At 46.3% G+C, this 25,222-nt stretch overlaps 1 protein-coding gene and 1 pseudogene across 9 annotated transcripts in view; both read right to left on the bottom strand.

Moving 5' to 3' along the window:
- Positions 1-236: 236 nt before the first annotated feature.
- The window catches only part of MPHOSPH9 (M-phase phosphoprotein 9), a 47,998-nt gene continuing 23,012 nt past the window's right edge, over positions 237-25,222 (bottom strand). For 6 of the 9 annotated variants that reach the window (XM_036220254.1, XM_036220257.1, XM_036220258.1 and 3 more), the window contains 12 exons: positions 24,545-24,760; positions 18,526-18,573; positions 17,592-17,656; positions 16,073-16,174; positions 11,476-11,610; positions 10,500-10,675; positions 9,562-9,708; positions 8,670-8,787; positions 7,822-7,925; positions 6,876-7,123; positions 6,500-6,568; positions 237-4,002 (listed from right to left, as the gene is read on the bottom strand). In XM_036220254.1, coding sequence (XP_036076147.1) covers positions 3,901-4,002; positions 6,500-6,568; positions 6,876-7,123; positions 7,822-7,925; positions 8,670-8,787; positions 9,562-9,708; positions 10,500-10,675; positions 11,476-11,610; positions 16,073-16,174; positions 17,592-17,656; positions 18,526-18,573; positions 24,545-24,760 — 1,530 coding nt within the window. In that variant the 3' untranslated portion in view covers positions 237-3,900. Of the gene's footprint in view, positions 4,003-6,499; positions 6,569-6,875; positions 7,124-7,821; positions 7,926-8,669; positions 8,788-9,561; positions 9,709-10,499; positions 10,676-11,475; positions 11,611-16,072; positions 16,175-17,591; positions 17,657-18,525; positions 18,574-24,544; positions 24,761-25,222 lie in introns of those variants that run through there. The other 3 variants (XR_004950757.1, XM_036220256.1, XM_036220259.1) reach the window with 3 other exon arrangements.
- Positions 5,472-5,590, bottom strand: LOC118603591 (annotated as a pseudogene).

The following is a 25,222-nucleotide window of genomic DNA, read 5'->3' as shown; positions in this document are numbered from 1 at the left end:
CCCTCAGCCCCTTCCCGCCACCAAGAGGGGCCCCGAGACCCATAGAAGAAGGATTTGCACAACATGCACATCTTGAGCAAGGCCCCTAGCCCGTCGGCCTGCTGGAACGGGGCCCCCGGACCACACCGCTGCAAGCCCGTGATGGCTGCAATCAAACCGCCAGCAACTCGAGGACTTAGCACTGCTGGAGATCAGATCCCACAGTTAGCCGGCGTGAATAAATACACACACGCCGCTCATCTCCACAGATGTTTATTGACTGCCTGTTTGCAAGGATGAAGAGATGGTCCCTGCTCTCACGAGCTTCCAGGGACAAGGTTTAACGACCGCAACAAGCACGTGGCTTTGTCTGACCGTCGGCAGCACGGCGTGAAGCCGGTCGCCCACGTTACACGTCACTGCCACAGTGACACTGTGACTAAAACAATTCTCTTTGAAGTCTGTGGTCAGCGAGAGGCACGTAAGATCCAGCAAACGCAAATGTATGGCTCGATTCCTCCCTCGTATGTGAGAGGGGTCTGTTGAAATAAAACACAAACCTGAAAGAAAAAGCTTAACACAGGTCCCGAGAATACGGGTGTAGTTGAATACATTATCAAACTGCCACGGAACCGCCAGCAGGGCAGGAAATGATTTCCTGCAAAATTTGTGCAGTGTAATTGGTTCAAATCAGATCCTACAAATCTCATAACCGTACAGTCACTCACGATGGGTAAATGTGATTTACCCCTATGATTCCTAGAGCTCTGGGTATGCGTTTATTTTTTAAAGCTTCTTAGAGACTCACGGCACAAGTTGCACATTAAAATTTAGTGAAAACTGCTCCTGCGATATGTAAAACTTAAAGCGACGGAGATGTCATCATTTTACTACATCCATTAGTGCAGAACAGAATTCAAACGGCATTCAGCAAAGCACCTGGCTTTTCTAAGTTAAAAGGGGGGACACGTCTTGGTGGTTATCAAACTCTCACGACGCGGCGTGATCCTCATCACGGATCCAGCACCCGGTAGCAGGCTCGTCCTGCTTCGCGGCCCACCGCCACCTCCGGATGGGTGCGGCACTCGGAGGGGCAGTCACGGTGATTACACTGGCAATCGTTTTTTCCTTGCAGTAGCCTACGGCGATATCAAACAACCCCAAAACCACTTGCTTAAGATCAAAGTGCCTTCTGAACTTACACGCAACAGCTGATCGATTTTTTTTTTTTAGTCATTAAAAAACTCACACCAGAGGAAAGCTCATTTAAACTCCAAGAAAGCTCATTTTTGGCAAAGGGGTGGAGAGACTACCTTGGGCCACCTGACAGAAATGTCAACCAACCCAAGGTACTTTTTAAGTCAATTGCCTGGGACACAATCCACTTTTCTATTTAAAAAAAAAAATGCAAAATCACTATTTCAAAAGCCTATTTAACTTGGGATGAAACTGAAATGTACCATCTACTGAAAATCTACGAAGCACAAGGCACTTTTACATGATCTCCCTGAAGAGGTCTCTTGCGGGTTCATTCCACCGCTCAGGCTGAGGAAGGCAGGCGGCGGTCAGGACGAGACCCAGGTCCCCAGGCTCCCACCCCCAGCTGCACAGTCCGGGTTCTGCCTGTTGTTTCAGCTGGAACGTTTATCTGAGGCTGTAAGTCCTGGCTCCCGAGGGACTTGTGCCCACCGCAGGCGGCTCAGTAAGGGAGACAAGCGGGCAGGATGGGGTGCAGAGAGAGTAAACACTGGCATTTAAAAAGGCACTTCCCCGAAGTGGAAGACTCACTTAGGCTTTGCTGTTGTTTCTTTTTACTTGGCTGCGGCTCAGCCCCAGCCTGCAACAAACGTAGTTCACCTCCCAGGGTCAGGAGCTGCTTCCCAAAACCGCCACCTTTCCTGCCTTCAGGTCGAGGGGTGTTTCAGCGGAGTGCCCGCTAACTTAAACACCGCCAAAGAGAATGGCGGCTGAAAGGGTTCTCCTTGGTTTCCCTCTTCACAGCTACAAAGTAAAAAATAATTTTTTTAAAAAAAAAAATACGTGACTGATATTTCCAACCTGTTGCACACTTCAAAAATGAAAGCGCAGGTTTTCTGAGAAAGCAGACAAGGAATCTGTTTTGATGCGCTAAATGCCTTTCTTGGAATTAGCCCATAGAGACCAGGGGCTGATAACTCCTTGAGGAGATAAAACTGTAATCTCTTCTGAAATGGCAGTTTCTTTATTCTTAAGAATGTTATAGACTTTACAAATAAAAGGAAGGAACAATGAAATAGCCTGACAGTGTTCGGGTTAGTTTTTAATGCACTAGAACTAGAACCCATTGAAGGGCACATCCCCGTAAAGTCAATCCCTTGATTAGGCCTGTAGTGGAGCTTGATTAAAACAAACCTTTTCTTTAACATAACTAAGAGATTAAAAAAAAAAGACTAGCGTAAAGGCGCGTGATTCTGGCGAGTGCGGTTCTGCGTGGCCCCTCCTTGCTGCGGCCCGGCTGAGAGGGAGCGAGGCTGCGGGCGCCAGGCCTGCAGCTGGCCAGGGAAGCCTTGGTGAAGGGTGCTCGCAGGCACCCATGTGCCCGCACGGAGTAAGGGTGGGCTTGTTGCACTGGAACTGCATGCGATTAAGAGCCACGCAGGAGGAGGAAAGAGTGAACCGACATTTAAACCTGCGCGCTTCCGGGGACCCGCTGTGGGAGTGAGAAACGGGTGTGTTTATCAGCACGCGCCGAGCGTGGGCGCTGGGTTCGGACTGGCCACAGAGAAGTGGGGCGCCACGCGGCCTGGCTCTGTACGACCATCTGCACCCCCGCCGGACCTCCTGGTCAGAGCACGGCCCCCCCCCAAGCCCCACTCCGAGGGCCGGGAGGCGCTTACTGCCCAGGCAGGGAGCTAGAGCCCCCGCAAGACCAAGCTCAAGGCTGCGAGCCCTAGACACAGTCCCTTCCACTAACAAGCAGAGTAGGGTGCTCTGGCCTGACCCTGTTCTTGCGGCCCCAACTGCGGGAATATGTTTTTCGTTTTTGGCAGCGGGGGAGGGGGTTAAGTGTCTGCACGATGACTCTGGGAGCCGAAGCCACCGACACCGAGGACAGCAGGGCTGCTCCCATAAACCTCCCTGGGTGGCGACCCACACTTCACCAGCTTTCTCCATCAATCTACGGCCAAGGGCGGGACACGAGTCACCTTCCGAACGATGAGCAGAAAGCTGCCAACTGTTTAACGTTTTCCTGAAAAGCACTATGTATAACCAAATCAGAAAATTATATCTCTCTCACTTTCCTTTCCTCGCAAATAATAAAGATTAAGGGAAATAAAATGAGTTATTCATGTAGTTTTCAAAGCTTTCCAGTATTCCATTATTTCCAATACTTCCATTATTATTAATCTAATAGTCACTCTAAGACAAATGTTGCAGACAAGAATTGCATTATCACTTTCAAAAAAACCTCAAAACTGCTAAAATCCAGGGTATGCTATAATTGTTTTTTGCATTCAGCATGTATTAGTCTATCATTATGAATGCTATTCTTAAGCATTTATTTAAAAAGAAAAAAACATATTCACAATGTCTAATAAGTTTACAAAACTGGTGTGCAAATTGTAAAAGGATAATACTATTTGTTTAGAAACAAGCTGCCTCCCAATTACATTTCCTTATTCATGATATAAATTGGAGACATATACTATTTAAAAATAATACTTTTTAAATAGTAAAATATACAAGAGATTCCTGAGCATAACAAAAATATCTTGAAAATATGTGGCCATCTGAAGTATAAAATAGCAAGTTAAAGAATTGCATGATTGTAAAACTACAGTTTGAAGGCTTATAAACAGTACAAAATAGTTTGCCTTTTCTGAGTGCATAATTATACAGTAGTGCAAACAAAAATGTCTCAAAATTTAATAGCTACAAATCTCAAAGATTTGCAGAGGTGCGCAAGACATGGAATTTCTTTAATGTCATGCGGACTGAGCCCAGTTCTCGGTTAACTCTTTCCAGACGGTCCTCCAAGGCCTCCTGGGTGAAAATAACGGGAAAAGCTTAATTAGAGTTCAAGTCTACATCACCTGTTCTATAATTACTACCAACTGACCTTTCTTTTAGCAAAAGAACAAGAATAAACATTAAAATCAGGTATTTTGCTTTTTACAGAAACCATCTTTATATTATTTCTTTTAAACTGAACAGAGTAAATCAACTTTTCAACCAGTCCAAATACCCGCTGTACTTTAAAATATCCTCAACACGTTTGGTGCGTTGAGGATGGAAATTCCAGCAACAGCGACACAACTGGCCGGGAGGAGATGACCCTTTAACTGCTCTGAACTGAAGCCTGTACAAGAGGAACTAGGTCACATCTCACCAGAACTGACAGGCACCCTGACCAGTGCCCACCCCACTGACACATATAGCAAGTAACTTTCTTCTGACGAAAACGTCTAAGTTAAAAAGAACACCATTTGGAGAAGACTCTTCTAAGGAACAAAGGATTTCACAGTGAATCAATACAACAACTGCTATGTTTAAATAAACAGCACTCCTATGAAATAACTGGTGCCTGGAATATATATTTATTATTTTAGATACTTTGTTCAGTATTAACTCCAATGGTATCCTGAAATAAAACATTAAAATGTTCTCTTTAACAACTTTAATTATGAAAGGATTACATCTTCATTATAGAACATTTAGAAGACAGAGGAGCAGAAAGTCACGAGCACTGTTCCTCTTTCCTGTTTTTTTTTTTTTGTGTGTGTGTGTGTGTGTAGATATGCTGACCATATTTAAGAAAAAAACAGAATCAAACATCCAATTCAAAATGTTTTTCAACTGAACTTGTCTTGTTTATAAATTATCTTTCTACACCGTTTAATGTGCAATATTCATCAGATGTACACTTAACCAAGACTCAGTAGAAATTCAGGTTGCTATTAATTTTAGATATAATAAATAATGCTGCAATAAACATTCCTAAACATATCTCCTTGCACATATCTGTATGTAATGGCTTAGGGATCGTTCCCAGAAGGACAAACACTAGGTCCGGAGGAACGCAAAATGGGAAAGCTCTGGCCACACGTCAAGCTGGACTCCAGCAAGTGCGTGACGGCTCCTCCTTCCACCCGCGGGGTGAGAATAAGCGTCTCCCCATTTTAGGTAGTGGGTGGTTGTTTTTTTCAATACCTTCCGATGTAATAATTTTTTAAAATGCTTTTGTTTAAAGGTATATTGTTTTTTATTCACTGATGAGACTGAACGTATTTCATCTCCTTTGCCTGATTTAACTTTTTCACGTATGGAGCATATAACAGCATCCTTGGCCCTTTTGCTGCCATTTTGTCCTCTTACTGGACTGAAAGAGCTTTGAAATATATGAACAGAAACCAGTGCCCTTTAAGTCTTGTTCTAAGAGCTTATGATTATATAAAAATAAACAAATGTCTCAGAGGTACATTTATCTTTGTTTTTTACTTTTTTTTTTTTAACGCCTACAGCGCCTGGTCTTCCTAGGTGGTCTCCCATCCAAGTACTCACCAGGCCCGACCCTGCTGAGCTTCCGAGATCAAACGAGACCAGGCTCGTTCAGGGTGGCATGGCCACATACTCAGATAGATTTAGAAGCAGAGTATCAATAGTGTCTCCTTCTGCCTTCCAAGTAAACTATTTTAAGAACAGCTTCATGTGTTGAGTCTTATAAATTATTGAATAAAAATTTTCGGAAGAACAAAAACAACAAGAAAACTTAAAGTCAGGAGAAAAGAGAAATTACAGGCCCTCGGGATACCGGCCCTAGAGAAAGACTCTCCCGCTTTCTTTGTGTCTTTCTTTCTTTCTGGCAGCACAGATCAATCTGAAAATGAACTTTTCCTAAAGTTAAAGCACTGGAGAAGCCAAAACATGCTGTTACATAAGAGACATATACTCGCTGTTATGTTTAAAATGTTACAAAAAGAACAGATCTAAGATGTCCCGTGGCTTCATGCATTTTAATTCTCTTTGAAAAGCAACTAGGAGAGACACACAGGGGCCATGTCGCCTGCACCACCTCCCGCCCGCCGACGGAACCATGCCTCTCTCTCTTTTAACTTCTACAGCTATTCCAGCTGCAAAATGCAATTGTTACGTTTACTAACTACAAAGGGATTCAGAAACAAATTACAGATTGGAGGGGGAAAAAACACAGAGTGGGAGATTTACTGTGAGAGAGAGCACTGACTTAACAACACGAAATCTGTTAAAAGGCATGTTGCCGTTTGCTCCCAAGTTAGTTTCTTGAAAATCATGGCACGAACAGCATTTTCTTGAAGTATAAAGGTGAAATCAGGTTTTATTCCTGAAAACTAGCATGCAGTGATAAAATATGATATAAGCACCAAATACTTTCTGTAAAAGCTAAGTTTCGACTGATTGTTTCGGTGCGCCTAGAAACCGTGATTTTAAAAAGTCATCTTGGATAAATGGGGCACTGCCTAGCATCAAGCCTCTAAAATAGATTCGAGCTAAGACATTTCACCTGATTTAATCTCGTCTGCAAAGTGATTCGTCCTCCAGTAGAAGGCATTCGACTTAGCGCTGCCTCAATCTGTTAACACAAAAACAGTTTAAATAAAAATAGAAGAACTCTAATTACTGGCAGCGAGGTTTATAACACAGAATGGAAAGAAAAGACTTCAGCCTAGGATTTTCTTGTCCATCCCGTCTTCCCATAAGTTCCCTCTGTCAGAATTAGTAACGACAGCTCGGCTCACGCACGTTGCTAGTGCAGCTTCGGTGTGAAATTCACAGTAACTTCCTGGGGCGGGTCTGACTCAGTAACTCCCTTCTGACTGCTCCTGAGACACAACTGTCAGGTTCGGAAAGAGATCTACAAAATGTTTTGTTGTTTTTACCTGGTCTTTTTCTTTTGTAAGTTCATCGAAAAACCGTTCCGTTTCGGCTAGGGTCCTGATTTTGGCGGTATACTCAAAGTCGTGGCCGTGCTGTGCGCCCGGGCCAGGCCTCCACGGCTCGTGGCTGGGGGGTCTGCTCCTCTCCCAGGCGGGTCTCACAGAGAAGGTCTTCGCCCCATTTGGCAATGGTTCGGGGGAGGAGTTATGATCAGCATGGACGTCGGTGGCTTTCTCTGAATATTTTTTTTCTGTTGGAGAGAAAAGAAATTTATTTCTTACCGATTTCTCTAACAGAGTGCATGTATACTAAACAGTACCCAACTTCACTTTCTGGAAATAGCTGTGACATGGACAAAACATGCAATGAAAACAGAATCAAGGATCGATCGTATTTATGAGGTGACTTCTCCGCAGAATTTCTAAAAGCTTTGCCCTCAGTTCAACAACCTTCACGACTTCCTTAAATGAGCATATCGAACTTTCCATAAACTGAAATGAACTTTAAGTAACCTTGAAGCAAAAAAGAAAGTTTAAAAATTAAACATATTTATACTAACAGTAAAGAGTTAACATTTCAGGGCCTACCCAAGTGATTTCACATGCATTATCTTATAACTTTATTCCAAACTTAAAGTACAAGTGAGAAAAAAAGAAAAACATTCCCCAAAACCAAAGTTGCATAAAAATTATAGAACAATGCAGAGGAAACCAGTAGCGTGGCCCTGGTGGCCAACGTCACCATCCTGGGACCTCCGTGTCCCAGCTTTTCAGTGAGGGTATCAATACCAACCACAACATGAGCGTCGTGAATGCTTATTTTTAGAAGCCCTTGGGTAGAAAAAATACTAACGCACGGGATATTCTAAACTTAGAACCACGAAAATACACAAGACTCGCAAAATGAATAACTAAAAACCATAACTAACAATTTTTTAGGAAAAGATACCTTCCGCGTCATCTAGAGGGAGGAACTGGAGTTGTTTCCTTGGGTTGGCACGTTGTAGCGTAGACACAGGAACAGTATCTAAATCATCCAAAAGTATATCAAATCTATTGAATGAAGCAAGTCACTTGTGAGAAAAAAAATGTTAACTGATTTTCCCTATCGCCACTAGAAAGACGAGCTGGCGCCCGGTTAACTCACACACTCACCTATTTTTCTAAGAAAGAAAGCTGGTCATATAATTTTCTAAAACTGAAATTTATATTTTCTCACGTAAAATTAGAGCTTCACACAAGGGACTTAAAGCGTCCGCCGTGCGGAATCTCTTCACAACCACCTCAGGGAGTACATGGGGGCTTATCCCCATTTCATGAGAGGAAACTGAGGTTCGACATGCTCAGCTTCTCCCAGAGCCCGAGGGGGCAGGGCGACCGGAGTCGGGAGTCTCCCCCCGACAGCACGCGGTGGCCGCACGGCAGGTGTCTCGGCGGCACGGCTAGACTTACGCTTCGTGCCGGGGCCGTACCGGGACGCCCCACCTTCCTGTACAAATGGCTCAAAAATTTTTCTGTATCATAAACCTTTCCAGGAAAACAAAGAATTATCATTCTACATCCGAAAACTGGAGGGGTTCTGAGATGACATTTAAATTTAGTAGTAGCCAGTTTACATACTTAAAAACTCTTTTCATTTATTACAGTATTTTTTAATTTTTAGTACGGCCTCTGTTTAAACAATTTATATCCAGAGTTCCTGACAACTAAAAAATTAGTGATAGCTAGAGGCATAGGTGACATTTTTTTAAAAACCAATAATATGTATATTTTATTCTACAGTTTTGGAGGACTTACCGAATCGGATTTTCATTTTTGCTAAGTAGATGACTAAATCCAGGAGACAAATTTTCTTTAGGGGACCGCTTTGGACTATAAGCCACAGTCACTGGTGTTAACATAATCTCTCTTTTTGCTACAGAAAAAAACAAAGAGGAAATGTTCTTTTCCTTCTATATAATATATTTGTTACATAAGCAGAACATATACTTTCTTTTCTGGTATTTTTCCTAACTTTATAATAAATGCAATTTCATTTAAACTTTTTGAAAGATAAATAAGAGTATAAAAAATAAAATAATTTATAATCCTAACATCTAGAGGGGACCACTGTCAACATTTTAGTAGATCACACTAATTTCAGCACTCTGCCTCAAAACTGGTTTTTCAGGATCTGAGAAGCCGGCTGGAAACAGGACAGAGACACCGAGCCCTGGCGAACAGCGCCGTCACACAGGGCCCTCCCCGCTGTCACGGACACGAAAACTGAGGACGCAGACACCCAAAGTTCAAACTGTGGATTTTAAGTTATGATAAAAACCATAATTGCCTAAGGAAAAGGTGACTCCTGCTGAGTCGCCTGAGGCAAACACACGAACAGCAGCATCTTCTTGCGAGCTAGCTTAACGTCTGAACTAACGATAAACCGGGCAGTTGTCCACTGTCTCAGAAGCTGAAGCAATGCTAGTTGCAGAAAGCTGCTGGACACGCAGACTCAACGAAGTCATCGTTTCTTCAGTTATAATACCTGTGCGATCGGACGGTGCAATTATCTAACGAGATCACATTCAGGGACCCTGTGCGCAGAGCACTGCGCTAGGTGCTCGTGGGCTATGAGGGGGACGGAAAACGTCTGTGTGAGGCGTGACTGCCACTCCTTGAGCCAAGGGATAAGACATCTAGCTCTTACTTGGAGTGCTTGATTTACGGTTTGAAGGAGGTAGAGATGATGATCTCTGCGAAGCTGAATTAAATCTCTTTTGTCTTTGTTGGGCGCATTTCTCTGGGGACCGACTTGCATTGACAGGTGTTTCAGTTTGTCGAGGAGTCACTAATTCTATGAGGCAAACGTAAAAAAAAATCCAATGAGATAAACCTAGCTTCAATCAGCCGCCTTTATTAACAGATGGTTTCAAGCAATTCTCACTGTTTAAGATTATAATGAATATTTGCAAATGCACCATATTATGATAAAAAATGCCCGAAGAAGAAAAATATGGGAGTTTCTAATGCACTCATTTTGGTTCCCTGTTACAACTCGCATTCAAGGTGATTTTTCAAGAGAGTTTATTTTTAGGAAGAAGGTCACTCCTGTATTTACCAGGAGACGGAGACCGCTTCGGAGACGCAGCACCCAAGACGTTAATGGTGCCACTGGCAGCCCGGCCCAGTGAGCGCAGGAAGGTACAAGGAAGAGATGCGAGCGCCTGCACCTGAGGGAAAGCGTGTCGAGGATACTTCTTGCCCTGGGGATGGATGCTCAGTGACCAAGCAGGGCGGAGGGGAAATGCTACACCTTAGCTCACGAACACCAAATGTCTGTCTTAACTTTTTGATGTGACGAACTGATATAAAAAATTTGTAAATATCCTTAAGAATGTCACATAAATCTGTAATAACCAGACTATAATGTGTAATTTGCTTTACATAAAAGGTATCTGTTATGCAGTGACAGTGATAAATTATTAACTAGGGGTGATTACCTATGAAACGGGGCAGCGGCAGCAGTAACAGACTTACTTCGTTGCTTGAGGACCATCGTTTTAAAGAAGGTAACGTAAGCAGTGGGAGAGGGAAGATTTCTGCAATCCACACCCACCTGCGTCCAATGAGGGATAAAGTACTTACTGCCCGAAGTGTCCTCTTTCTCTGTCTGCGTGCCCCAGCTTTTAAACATTTTTTCTCCGTCGAGTTCTTTTAAAGCCCTCATGATGGGCGTCTCTGAAGTCTCTCTCTGTTTCTTTATCAGTGAGTTTGTCGGGGAACTTCCAGGTGCGGGATCCTTCTCCGGGGGAGAACGGTACCTGGAAGAAGAATCGTCAGACACACGGTGCCGCGGACGGAACATCTGCGTCCCGCCTGCAAACTCAGACATCGCAGCGCCAGTCCTCGAGGAGATGGTGTGCGGAGGTGTGGCCTTTGGGGGGGTGACGGGGTTCAGACGAAGTCAAGAGGGTGGAGCCCCCGCGATGGGACTAGTGCCCTGCTACAAAGAGGGAGAGACCCGGGGTCTCTCTGCGGCAGGCCCAAGGAAAGGCCACGTGAGGCCATGGCCGGGAGAGGGCCTTAGCCAAGACCTGACCATGCTGCTCCCTGACTTCCACTCAGAGCCTCCGGAACTGTGGGAAATGAACCGTTTAAGTGGCCCAGTCTGTTACCAGGCGTCACAGCAGCCTGAACGAAGCCACGCAGCTCCCTGGGGTTGCTGGGGGAATAACGTGAGCTGCCAATCACACTCCGCGATGGACACGTACGCTATACAATGGGATTAAGTTAAAAGTGAACCTGCGCGTGACAGCCAGCGTTTCCCAACCTTTCACGCACATACAGAAATGTCATCTTTATACAGCGCCCTGGTCACTCATGGGGGCTCGGGCCATCTGGAGGGGGAGAGGGTCGGCGTCTCGAAGCCCGTGTGTGGCACACCACTGTGCCAGGAACACAGGCCAGCAAGCTCTGCACGGCCTAGAGAGCGGAGTACCCTACACTCAGGTCCTTAAAATGAAGATACTGAGGAAACAAGGAGCTGGTTCCTTGTACCTTTCCGAACACTTAATGGCAATTGCAATCTCTAAGAAATAAAATTTTTGTGACAGTTTCTCACCCAGAAGCGCAGGCTTCCTCCGGCTGGTGACCCGCTCTCCTGTCCTGGGCGTCCAGGGGCTGGCCGGTGAAGATGGAATACTCCGCTCCTGGTATCAGCCACTTCCGCCTGCTGACGTCCGAGGTGGCCAGCGCGCTGTGCGAGCGAGGACAGTTGGCAGGCGTTACGAGGTCTGGGCGTCACCTCAACTGCGCACGCACTGAGGACGACCCGCTCGGGAACCCTTGTACGTTTGCCCGGTAATTTACCACTGCGTGTCGCGAACTTACTTGAGATATATGAATGCTATAGTATGGTTTCAAGATTACACTGAATTGTTGTTTAACGTTTCTGTTACTTCTGATGCTCCCGAATCTCGGTCAAGAGTCAGGTACTCACACATCCGCAGCCCTGAACACCCCAACGCCCCGCTGGGGCACCTCACACCTCCCCCACCCTCCACAGCTCAGGGCAGGAGCAAAAGAGTACCTCCTGGGCCCCCAGACCCACGACGCTGACAGGACTTTCTGCCCAAACAGAAACTGTCTGGACAGCGGCCAGACAGCGGCCACAAGTCACACACTGCCACTGAACCCCAGAAATGTGCCTGCTGAGACTGAAGAACCAATTTTCAAATGTGACCTCATTTAAACAAGTGCACGGGAGGACAGGCTCTACGGCACTGAGCGGCCCGTCCCAGACTCTGTCCCTCGCCTCGTCCTCAGGCACGCCCTGCTTGGCGGGGGGCTCAGGCGCTGTGCCCCAGGCGGCCGGCTCGCCTGCACAGCCGCCCCGCCCTCCCACTGGGCGGTCCCAGCATCCGCTCATCAGAGCCGGCCTGGACCTCTCTCCAGGGACCCGACCCTCCCTCCTCGGTCACTCCCCTCGAAGGACACTCGCTGGGCTTTGTCGTTAGCAGGGCACACCCCGCTCAAGAAACCGGTACTCCAGATTCTTCAGGCACCGTGCTCATGCACGACCACAGCACGTGGTCCCCAAGACATGTGGCCCCCCCAACTTTCCGTGGATCATGCTCCTTGCGTTACCAGCTCCCCCTCCGCCCGCCCGGTGTGCTCTCCTGGGGACAGGCACTCACCGCCCTGCCCCCCTCCCGGCCCACTGTCACCCCTGACTGGCAGCGAAGCCCCGAGCCTGGTGACCACAGCGACCTCACTCCTAGTGTCTATACTCCTACAAATGAGCTTTGCTAAAAAGTCCCCCAGCCATGCAGGTTGGGGTGTCACTGCAAAAGCGGGTGGACACCCAACACTGCTGGCGGCACCCCTCTGTCCTCAGCAACTGACAACCCCTCGCTCTCCTCACACCTCTCAGCCCGGACCTGACCTCAGGACACAGCCTCACGATGCCCAGAGAGGGGACAGGAACCGAGCCCGCCCCGCCTCCCCCCCGCTCCTCCCGCACCCAGCTCGCTGGGAGCTGTCTCCCTTAACCATTGTCACGTCAACCCCGTCACCCCTTTCCGATTTTTAAGAAACGTTTCAAACGCTCCTAAGAGAAATTACAAAGAATGCTAACCGAGCACTCACTCGTACTCAGTTTTAACACATGCTAACATCTTGCCCTATTTCTCATCGTAAGACGTAAAATTATGTCTTTTTTTATTACAAAAAGGGCATGACGCACACATCCTTGTAATGCTTCTTCTACTCGACGTCAGGTTTGAGGTTTAGCGCTGTGCATGCGCCGAGCGCTAGTGTTTCTGCCCTCTGGCCACAGCACGCCGACGGCACCCGGTCTCCACGCCTCCGGCCGGGGACCCTTCGCTCTCACCCACCGCCCTTCGGCCGCGCTGCCGTGACCTGCGGGACAATCTCCCCGGTCGCTGGCTAGCAGGGGACCGCGGACTCCGGGTGTGCGCGTCTGCAGAGTCACCGAGGCTGCCACACGGCTCTCCAGACCAGCTGCCCCGGTCTGCAGTCCAACCACGCCTGAGAGTTCCTGTTTCCTCACATCTTTGCCAAACTTACAATGACTGGATTTAAGCCTGGCTTGTCTGACGATGAGTGGTCTCCCATCACTGTTTTAATTTGCATTTTGAATTTTGATTTATTAGCCATTTAGGTTTCTTTGTGAACTGCCTCTTCTAGTCTTCTATCACTTTTCTATTAAGGAAGTTGGCTTTTTCTTACCGATTTGTCGTTGTTCTTTATGTATATTCCTTTATCGGTCGCTGTTCACTTTGAAAGCATGAGATACTTCACGCATGCGCAGACTACGGATAATACTCACGCACCGACCATCCTGCTTTATAGAATCTCAATCCTTTGCTGTACATCCTTTGGATTTTTAAAGAGTGTAACACTCCAGATACAGCTGGGGTCCCCTGTGCACCTCTGTAATGTCATTCTCCCCCAAAGCTACCATTTATACTCAATTAATGCTCAGTGTTCCCTGCATATTTTTGTACTTTTACTACATCTGTATAAACGCATAAAATACGTAGAACCATTTTACATGCTGAAGTCAACATGGACAGTGTCCTCTCTCTCCTGCAGTGACTTTTTGCTGCTGCTCCATATCGTGTTTTTAAATCTGAACCTTGCTGACGGTCTAGGTCAGGGGATGGCAAATTTCTCCCGGGAAGAGCCAGACTGTAAACATTTTCGGTTTCCTCCGCCGGACAGTGTCGCAGCAACTCCACTCTGCCACCGCGGTGCAAAGCAGCCACAGACAGTAGGCGGACGGGTACGCTCGGCTGTGTCCCAACACAGCTTCATGGACACTGAAATCTGAGTTTCATGTAATTTTCGCATGCCATGAACTACTACTTTAAAATTTTCAGACATTTAAAAACCACTCTTTGCTCGCAGGCCTTACGAGAAGAGGCGGTGAGCTAGATCTGGCCTGGGGGCTGTGGCTCCCCAACCCCGACGCGGCGCACGCACCGCGACACTCAGGGTCACGCGGGAGCATTTCACGCTGAGGCTGTTCTCCTTCATCCTTCATCAGACTCCCCACTGGGGTCCGCATCTGTCACTGTACCCACTGTTCTCGGGGCGTCGAGAACCCCTGGCTCGCAAGCCCAGCAGACCCGTCTCCACCCTCCCCGCCCAGCAGCACTCGGCGCTGTGACCGCCCGGGTCTCCTCGTAGCTTTCCGGCAGCTCGTTCTCAGGCTCCTCCGCCAGCTCCTCCTCTGCCCGCATGGAAACACTGGTGCTCTCCGGCGCTCGACCCTGGACTGACTTCTCACTAAACACAGCCGTCTGTCCTACAGCCGTAAGCACTGCCTAGAGAGACAACTCCAAAGGTGTAACTCCAGCCTAAGACCTTATTTCTGAGCTCCAAACGCAATGTTATAACTGCCTGTTTGATTTCCGCTTCGAAGGCTCATGGGTCTCAAATTAAAACCTCCAAGATGAAAACTCTGATGTTTACCCCACTGTCTGCTCTCCCCACCTCTTCCCCAGTTCAAAGCTATTCAAGACAGAAACAGAGGACTTACCCGACTGCCCCTCTTCTCACCTGCGTGTCCTGTGATCCCGCCTCCAGAATCTCTGTCCCTAGGGCCGCCCCGCAGCTACCGCCCCCTCCCCCAGCCCTGCAACAGCCGCCGGTCCCTCTGCCTCCCGTTCTTCGTCCCCTCACGGCAGTACATTACACAAACGGAAGGCAGAGGCCAGAGCTGTATTACAGAAAGCCCTCGAAGGCTTCCCAGGGGGCTCGAGAGTAAAACTGGAAGCCCTGACGATGGCTCACGAAGCAGTGCATGCTGGGGCGGCGGGGAGGCGGCACCTTCCCCGCGGTCCAGGCCACACCAGCCTCCAGATTCTGCAAACACACTACACTAGTCCCACCTCAGGTCTCAGCAGGGCCACCTCTCTGCCCAACGTACCCCCTCCCCCCACACCTCCCCCTCGAACGACCCCCCCACCACGCTCGCCTCTGCCTCCAGGTCGCCTCCACGGGAGGCCTTCCCTGGACCCGGCCTCCGCCCTCCCTTTGGATGTCTCTCAATGTCCAAATGCAGTTACGCACATCATTATTTCTTTAAATAATTCACTATGTTCTACTAAGATTAACTAAGAAAAATCTAGAGAAAGCTTCTCATGTTACGACTTAGGTTAAAATTTGCAATTTAATCATCTTTTTCTAATAAATGTCATCGTGAAGTTGTAATCTCTTTAATATTTTTATACTAAAATCATAATAAACACCAATTTTAACTTGAAAAACTCATTCTGTAAATGTCTCATCAAGATGTTTCTGAGATTATTGTGAAGCTAACTCTGAAAAACTAAACAAAAACTCCTTACGACTTAACGTGGGAACATCGTCTCGGGGATTTTAGAACTAAAGGACCTTTCGAGATGTTCCGGCCCAATGTCCTTGCTTTTACAGAAAATAAAACCAAGTTCCAAAAAACGAAATGATCTGCCTAAGGTCACACAGCTGGGCAGAGTCAAAAAACCCAGAAACGCCCCCATCCCAGACGCCGGGCGATGCCGTGTCCTCCCCTCCGCTCGTCCTGCGGCGCCGAACGAGCAGCCGTTCCCCACGGCGGAAGCCGCGAGGACCCCCAGCCCGACGTTCCGAGCCAGACACACGCGCGCCTGAGCGCGGCGGAAGGGCCGAGGAGACAGAGGGACACGACTTACGTGGCGCGCGGGGCACTCGTGGCCGCTCCGGAGTCACGGCGGAGGCCGAACCGGCTTTCGTGCTCTGCCTGCTTGACCTGAGCTTCCAATTTCGAAACTGTCCTGAATCAGAAGAGTAAGAAAAATTCAAGCACATTTCAACAAACTTAAAACACAATTCAACTACAAACTGTGTAACAGGCCCTTCTAGGAAGGGGGTGACGAAGGAGCTGCAGGTCCACGAGCCTTGTCACAGTCAAATGCCACCATTAACTGTACAAAGCTGAACAAAATCAGGGAGAATAAAGAGAAAGGCAAAGACTGAATTCTACCGAGGGGCACGTCACATCCTACAGCTGAAGGAAAAGGAAACGAATGGACTCAATCCATTAAATTTTTAAAAATTTGACTACAGATCAAAACATACGATGTATAAACTAGAAATAAAATAAATTCAAGTACTCAAATAAACTGCAATGCCAACATGTTTAATGCTACTACCTATATATTCACACATACAAAATACATACAGGTACATGTTTCACAAATACACATAGGTAACACTTTCACAAAAAGCAGGCTTAACTTCCAATAACAGAGCTATTAAAAAGAATGTCCTAATTCTTAAAAGATGCAAAGGCTAAATTATCCCCAACAACTCAATCTACAGGCAGCTCATCGAATTTGTGCCATGTTCAGAATAAAAGCCTATTTTCAAGCTTACCAACAGAAAATAAGGGCTCTGGCCAATTAACGGGTTTGAGCATATCTTGCATTCCTTCTGTTCTTGTTAACTTTGCATACGTCTTCCTCTCATCTTTTTAACTTAAATTCTTACCATCCTGTTGCAAGGAACGGTCGAGAAAGAACGGCTCTAACAGGAGCTTTCCACCAAGCTGGTGAGAAAGCTGTCCTCAGGTCTGAACGTGTCACGGCAAAGACTGAACAAAGCCACACAGCTGCGTCCTCTCCCCTAGGGGACGTCCTGACCAGCGCAGTAAGATCCCCAGATACGAAACAGTATGTTTCTGAAGCCAATTAGAGACATCTGACCACTCTGCCATCGGGACCATGTATGACTCTGTTCTTACCTAATCAAGCAACTCGGATCCTAAATATAATCCCCAAACCCGGTCTTTCAGAAAGTGATGACCACAAAACTGGTGTGACGCTGTTTTCTTTTTGGAGTTTTCTTTTTCGAGCATAAAAATAATTCAGTGAACCAGACCTGCTCCTTAAAATTCTCTTCAATGTTTTAACGACATTTAGATCTTCCCTAGGCTGAGAAAATACATTACGTTTGGGGAAATGCATACCTCTCGGGCACAACCACCAACATATTCTAATCATTTAAAAACCCTGGCTAAATGCGAATGCATTTCTATGTAAGGGAAGATTAGGATAAAACCTAATCTCAAAGGGCTTAAAATTCCTCAAAAAATAATCCACTTTCTTTTCATCTCTTTCAATACAGACACTTATTTAAATGCTAAAAGGAAATAACAGGTATTTGCTTATTAAGTAAGACAAAACGTTTTACCTTTTCAAATCGGAAATCTGAGTTTGTGCATCAAGCAATTTGTTCTCAGTTGTATTTAATGTATCCTAGGAAAATAAAGGGAAAATTCAGAGAACAGAAGACATATATTCAAGTATAATCCTTTTATTTGAAAAATGCATAATAGAAAACTAGTCTAAAGCTACAGGAGAGCGCTACGAAGAACATCACACGGACACTCAGCACGCGTGGTATCCGCCACTGAGCCGACAGAATTCAAGGAGGATGAGCGAGCGGCGCCGGTTCACACGAACAGCCGTGCGTGACAGGTGCAGCTCATCAGCTTTACCTGACTAAAAATAATCCAGTGCTGAAGCTGACATGCTTTAGCCACAAACTTGACTAAACCCTCAATAAATGGCCACACCCCTGCGATGGTGAGATTTCGGATGTCAACAGCTGGCTCCCGAAGCCCGGACTCCCGGCTGCCTGGCTGCGCAGGCGCCCTCACCAACCCCGAGTCCTTTCAACCCTCGTTTTATGCAATGGAAATACTCGGACCCCACTTACAGTACTGTGGGTTCACTGAACACAAATAGATGTAGTTTCCAGACAGAGCTTTAAGAATTCAAAAATATAATCGACAAGCTCAAGCCCACAAAAACCAGTACTTTAAGAAAACCAAGTTTTGCATTTAAAGAGTGTTAAATAATTGTTTGCATCTGTATGGTATCTCACTCTTTGGAAAATTTCATCTCAATTCACCTCAAATACAATAGCCACTCAACAAATACTTGTTAACAAAACCAAGAAGCTTGTGAGTTAAATGGGCAGGTGTCTGACAGTACGAATACTGACACAGAGAGGACAAGCGAGTGACTTGGGCGAGGCCGGGGCGAGGGGGGGGGGGGGACAGTGGGGGGCGTGGGAACCCCCACAGGGCGTCTGGGACGATGACCCGATGACCCCTCGTTACCTTCACTCGCTCGTGTTCTTTTCCAAGGGACTCGTACTCCCCTAAAAGCTACAAGGAAAAACAAAGAACCGCATCACAAAATTAGACATTGTAATAGCGACTGAAAGACCCTCTATGAAGTAACTGCCTGAACTGTTTTAAAACGCCAATGTCACCACAGAGAAAGGATAACGCACTGTTTCAGATCGAAGGCAACGGAAGAGATTAGGGAAGTGAAAAGAAAAGCATGATCCGGGTTGGGTCCCGGACTGGGGAAAAAAGTGCCATGAAGGAGCAGTTTGGTTATGGGTCACACACTATCAGATTTCTGTACTTCGATAACTGTTGTGTGGCCATGTAAGAGAAGGCCCCTGTTCTTAGGAAATACATACCGAAAAGTAGGGGGAAAGGGGCATGACGTCTGCAACGTACTCTCCAGTGGTTCAGGAAATAAAACTAAGCATGTGTGAACACATGTGTACGGTGGAGACTATACAGCAAATATGGCAAAATGTTAACACCTGGTGATCCCAGGTAAAAGGAATGTCACGGTTACTGCAAGTTTTCTGTAAGTTTGAATTTATTTCAAAAAAAAGAAAAACAAAAGTAATAGTCAATACCTTTAAGCAGTATTTTAAAAGATTAACATTTACTTGCACTGTTCTCTTCTGAATTGTTGTGTCCTACACTTCTTGCTAAGTTGGTTCCACAGAGTAAAGGTACAATTCCCAAGAAGTATGATATAATTAGGTGACTTATTTAAAAATACGTATGCGAGACTTCCAGTTAGAGACGACAGATTCGTCACGGAATTTTCTTTTTATCCTGAGCGCCACTAAATTCAGAATGAAGCCATTAAAGAGAAAACAGAAGTGGCAACAGCGACAGGTGAAAGACTTAAATGAAGACGAGTCAGGGGCAAGGCCGAGGCGGCCACAGCTTGGGGCCTGACGGAGGGACGCCAACGGCCAGCAGGCTGCCCTCTTCCAACTCCTGAGACTCAGGCCTGAATCACAGGGTCAGCGGACAGAGTGGAGCACAGGGCTGACCACAGGGTACTGGCCGGTCCTTCAGCAGAGTGGTCAGCACCCAGGACCTTCCCCATCCCATACGGCAGGAGACTGTCCAGCCAGGTAACGGGACATGGGCAACATTCATGGGAGGAAAACACAACCTGGGAAACCCAAGTGTAACAGGGAAGCGGGGGCGAAGGGTTACAAAGAGAAAACGACCAAGGGAACGTCTTCAAAGAAACCACCTGGGCTCCCCTCTGCTTCGCTGCCCCCAAGGCCTGGCTGACAGGACCCCGACGGACCGAGACTCTGAGAAACCTGAACCGCCACAGGACAAGACTTCTACATATTCACATCCAGAGGCCCCCCCCCCCAACCAAAGGGCCGGTGCATCCCTTTATGATGGGCTGTCACAGCCACCAGGAAATAAGCCCCATCTAGGCACATAAGGCTTTTAAAATAAAACAGAGGGTGGAAAAGAGAAAAAACAAAAGCCATGGGACTGGGGGAGAAAGGAAGACTCAGGCCTCAGGTACCTCAGCAGCAACATAAAACAACGCAACACAGTCTTCAAAACTCTGATGAAAAGAAAATATACACCCAGAATTCTATACTCAGCCAAAAGACATGTGAAGGATATAAGTCTTCATCCACAATTATGGATAATGTTAAAAATTCAAGAAATAATATAAAATCATTATTTAGACATACACAAATACTAGAATATAGTACCTAAGTGGACAAACTTAACACTGGATGTAAAAGGACTTAATAAAGGAAAGTATAATACTTTGGTGAGCAGCTTTTTAAAAAAGATTTAAATAGATATAAACCATGCTCACGGTCACGAACAGGAAGACTCAGTACTGTAAGTCTCGGCTGTCGCCAGAACCTCGCTGTGCCCCAAGAGGTGGCATCTTTCACCTTGAACCTGGGTGGGACTTTGGGACGGCTTAACGAACAGAAGTGACGCCCTATGATTTCCAGCGCGAGGTCGTGAAGGCCCTCTGGCTAAGGACGCCCCTTCCGGGGGCTGCGCCCTCATACTTAGCCGGCATGCTGTGAAGCCACACTAGCCACATGGAGAGGACCGTGGCCCGCGGCTCAGACAACAGCACCAAGGGGCAGCCCGTGTCCAGCCCAGGCCCTGGCCCCTGCGGAGCAGACACGAGCTGTCCCTCCTGTGCCCGGTCCGAGTTCCCAGGCTGGAGTCCGCGGGCGCAACGGGGCCAGTTTGGGAGTCGTCCGTCTTGCAGCTCTGGTACGCGGAGCGACCCCAGAGGTACCGAAACGTGGCCGCACAGGGAGACGTGTGCAGGGTGGCTCATGCCAGTGCCGCTCGAACAGCCGTGGAAAGAAACCGGCAACGGGAACGTGGACGCGCGAACTGTGGGAGCCACACGAGGGGATGCCCCACGGGGCGAAGCGGATGGGCACCACCCGGATCTCGGGCGTAAGGTCACAAGGGAAAAAGCTGCGGAACAGTAATCACAGGACGCAGCAGTCACGGAGGGCTGTACGACGCGCTAAACCAACGACGCCAATCACGCATAGCTGCACACGCCATGATACAAAGACAGACACGCGACGGCACGCACACCGTTCACATCGGTCACTCCGAAGAGGGCAGCGGCGATCAGCGAAGGGGACGCAGAGGGCTTCGGATGGTGGGTCCACGTGTTTGCTATGTTATTCTTCATATCCTCATATACCGGAAATATTTCATATATGTGTAAATAAAAATGAATAAAAGCTACACGTGTGAGCATGATAAAACTCAGGAACGCAGGTCACACATGTGCTTTAAGAACTGACAGAAATTACTCTGTCGTTCATGGACACGTGGGCACATGGTAAAAAGGCGTGGGATGACCAGGAGCACACTGGACATCGCGGGTGCCCGCAGGGCAGGAGGGGAGGGACGGAAGGTGGCGCTTCGCCTGCATCTACGATGCTAGCACGTGCACGGTCCGCGTTACTCTCTACGCCCTCCTGTGTGCTTAAAATAACCGCCGCGATAAATGCACAGAAAGTCAATGTCGCCACTGGCAACAGTGATGTAATTTCAGCTGAAAACAACATCCCAGCTTGCCTGTGCTGCTTCACGCAAGTCAATAACTGTGGTGGGTCTTTTTCTTTTTTAAATAATTAAAAACAATGACATCTCAATTGCAATGAACATACCCGGACCTTAATTTCTAAATGCCATCTTGCCAGAACTCCTTGGGAAAATAACTGATTTGGGGCTGGAGCTGCGAAAGTACAAGATGAGCCCGGAACATCTTGCTGTGCCAGGAAGTCCGGACGTGCTCAAAGGATGACAGAAACACGTCGAAGGACACAGGAGCCGGCTTGACACGTTATCCCTGGCCAAAACTACGACAAAGCAAGCATCGAAACAGTAACCACAGCAAAAAAGAACTGTGTGTGACCCCTGAGCACCTGAAATGTGCCCGTGCGAGTGAGGAACTGAGTTTTACATTTATTTAACTGTAACCAATGTACACTTAGTCACAGTGGCAAGTGGCTCCCAAAACAGAAGGCACAGGTCTATCAAATAACCGGCGTATGATCTCCGAAGAGTTCTAAGGCTACAAGAGACGAAGAAAAGCTGCGGAACTGCTCCAGATTAAAGGAAACAAGAAAAATGTGACAACTCAGTGCAACCTGCAACCCTGGCCTGGATCCTGAACTGGGGGAAAACGTTTTTTTCTTTTGGTGTAAAGAACACTAGTCATATAATCTGCAAAACGTGAACAAAGTGTATAAAGAATAAGACTGCTATCAATGTTAATTTCAAATTTTGTTTTGGTTTTATAAAAGACTATCTTTGTTTTTAGGAAAAATACTTGAAGTATTTATAGATAAAGGTGCATTAAAACTCCTTACTCTCAAATAGTTTAGAAACATCTTTTACCTCTATGTAGACAATAATAAAGCACATACTATAAAATGTTCACATTCAGAATCTAGGTGAAGGGTGTATGGAAATTCTTTATACAATTTTTACAACTTTCTGTAAGTCAGATGCTATGTCGAAGTAAAAAGTACGAGACACTTTAAAAACCAGCTCATGTACTCACACACATTAAAATGATACTATTAATATATCTGAGTAAGAACAGTAATAATCGAAGCCACGTGAAGTTCTAACCAAACATGGCATACTGAACAGTGTTCGTACCCACTCCCCCGCCTGAAACTTTACTAAAATGACTATAAAGGGATCAAAAACACAGGGCTCATTGAAATGATGGGCCAAAAATGGCGCTTTGCTTCTGATTCTTCCTGATAACCCGTAACCCCCATCTAATCATGAGAAAAACAGCAGACAAACCCCAAGGGGCACCCTACAGGAGACCTGACCGCTGCTCCCCAGAACCATCAGGGTCGTCGAAAGTAAGGAAAGGCTGAGAAACTGTCAAGGGCCAAGCGGAGCTAAGGAGCCAGGATGACTAACTGAAACGGGACACCCTGGACGGGATCCCGGAAAAGGAAGAACATGAGGTAAAAACGAAGTATGGAGTTTCCTTAATGCTGCCGTATCGCTTCGGTTCATTCATTGTGGCAAACGTGCCACACTAGCATAGAATGTTAGTAACGGAAAACAGTGCGGACACATGGGCACGCTCTATTAGCTTCTCAGTTTTTCTTAAATATAAAATCATCTAAAACCTAAAGTATTTTGTGAAAAAGGGAAGTGTGACTGGAAACTATAAAGGTTGCCAGATACGGAAGGTCCCAAAATTTGTCTCTCGCGCATTCTTTTTCTCAGGAGACGTACAAAGAGTTAAATTGAGAGAGAAGGCGCAGGATCCGCACAGGACATGACAGACCCAGCGACGTCTGTGGGTCGGGCCTCGGGAGCGCACCGTGGGGCGCGAGCGCTGGGCACATGCGGAACTAAGCAGATACGCAAGGCCATCATTATTCTAGGAAAAAGAATAGTTGTGAGAGAGGAAATGTGATCACGGGACACGGCAGCTCAGCGCTGAACAATATTTACACAGACAGAAGCAACACTGAATACCGACCTAACTAAACGACGGCATAGCGCATTTCAGATCGAAGACACCGCCGACTAAAAATCACACCGTTATTTGACTTACTACTAAAAGAAAAAAAAAATGCTGTTGCCAATTAAGATTTGACACTGGTGTAAAGATGCATTCCAATTTCCGAGTCGTTAAAATGTAAAATCAGCTTCTTTAAATAAATTTAGCGTACTAACCACATGGGGAGGAGAGGGGGAAGTGTCTGTATTATGGTAATGGTGTGAGGCGCTACACTGTGACCTTGCACAGAAAGAAGTCAATATATAATGTATGAACTGACACGAAAAGAAAAAAGAAAATAAGTTTCTTATTTAGAAACAAGGAGAAAAACGCTAGAAGAAATAGAAGAGCGGAAAGTAATAGCCCCGAGGGGCGGGAACTCCAAGGTAAGGAGAGGTGGAGACAACTGCTGGTTTTCATTTGAGATTTCACTATTTATGTGCAGTGTCTTCATGAAAGTAAAATTTAAAAAACCAAAGCAACAAGAATCAAAGCTTTTAGGAAGAGATTTTCAACAGCTAAAATGCTTTTGAGATTTTTTATGTACCATGACAAAGGATATTAAGAAAAACTTAGAAAAAAATATGTAATCTGAAACCTACTCCCCATTCGATGTGATACAAATCCAAATTTTAAGTGAAATGAGACTGAAGTGAAAACGTTCAATCAAACCTGCTGTAAAGCTGGTTCATTTTGCCCTGCCAGGCACACAGATGTTGGTCTGAGATAGCTCCACAGCGGGCCTGCTGGGGGCAGAGACGCGTGGGAGTGACAGCCTAGTTCTCAAAGCTGACTTCCTGCCTCAAGATAAGCCCCAACTGACATCATCGCAAGGCCACGTTCTTGCAGCCACAGCAAAAGTATGTGAAACAAAAAGAAATGTGAAAAACGTCGTAAGAGCTTACAAAAGTACAATACCTAAAGTTACTTTCGGCCAACTATGTCATTAGGTTACCACTGCTTGTCACTTACATCTTGAAACATTTTGTTTTCTTGTTTTAGTCTAGCTTCCTTGTCATCTGAGAGTTTGTAAGCGTTCTCAAACGCTGCCTCTAAATCCTGCAGTCTAGATTTCAGTCGAATGATGGTATTGTCTTTGTCTCTATTACTTGTTCGCATCTCCTCGATTCGTTCCTGCAGGATTTTGGAGGCGCTGCTGGCTGCACTGAAGCGTTCTCTGAAATCACTCTACAAAACGAAGACAAAGATAATAAATTGTTTTTAATTAAAGAAAGATGTCTCAATAGCAGCTAATAAATTGGGAGTGTTAAAATAAAAAAGCAGTAAAACAAAACGTTCAAATGGAAATTAATATATTTAATATTTTGTTATATTCTGGGATGGAGACTAAGAATGATTAAGCTGCTAGAATAATTAGCTCCATGAGATTATCATAAAGTTACAATTCTAGGGCCCACCTGCAGATCACCTTAATGAAGGAACAATAACCATAGCTATTAAGGAAATGACTCTAAAAGTACAGCTGGAATTTGTCGTCCCTCGTTAATATTTACAAACAAAAAAAAGCATTTCTTACTCTATTCTCTCACTTACTATGAAGACTCCAGATGCATGGGATGCGTTTAATAGTCATTTAACAATCACTTTGTGCCAGGTGCTAGGGTGGCTAGAAATACAAGATTAACACGA

This window comes from Rousettus aegyptiacus, unplaced genomic scaffold, assembly GCF_014176215.1.
Source record: "Rousettus aegyptiacus isolate mRouAeg1 unplaced genomic scaffold, mRouAeg1.p scaffold_m13_p_5, whole genome shotgun sequence".
Taxonomy (NCBI): Eukaryota; Metazoa; Chordata; class Mammalia; order Chiroptera; family Pteropodidae; genus Rousettus; species Rousettus aegyptiacus.
This window is presented reverse-complemented; position numbering and strand designations above follow the sequence as displayed.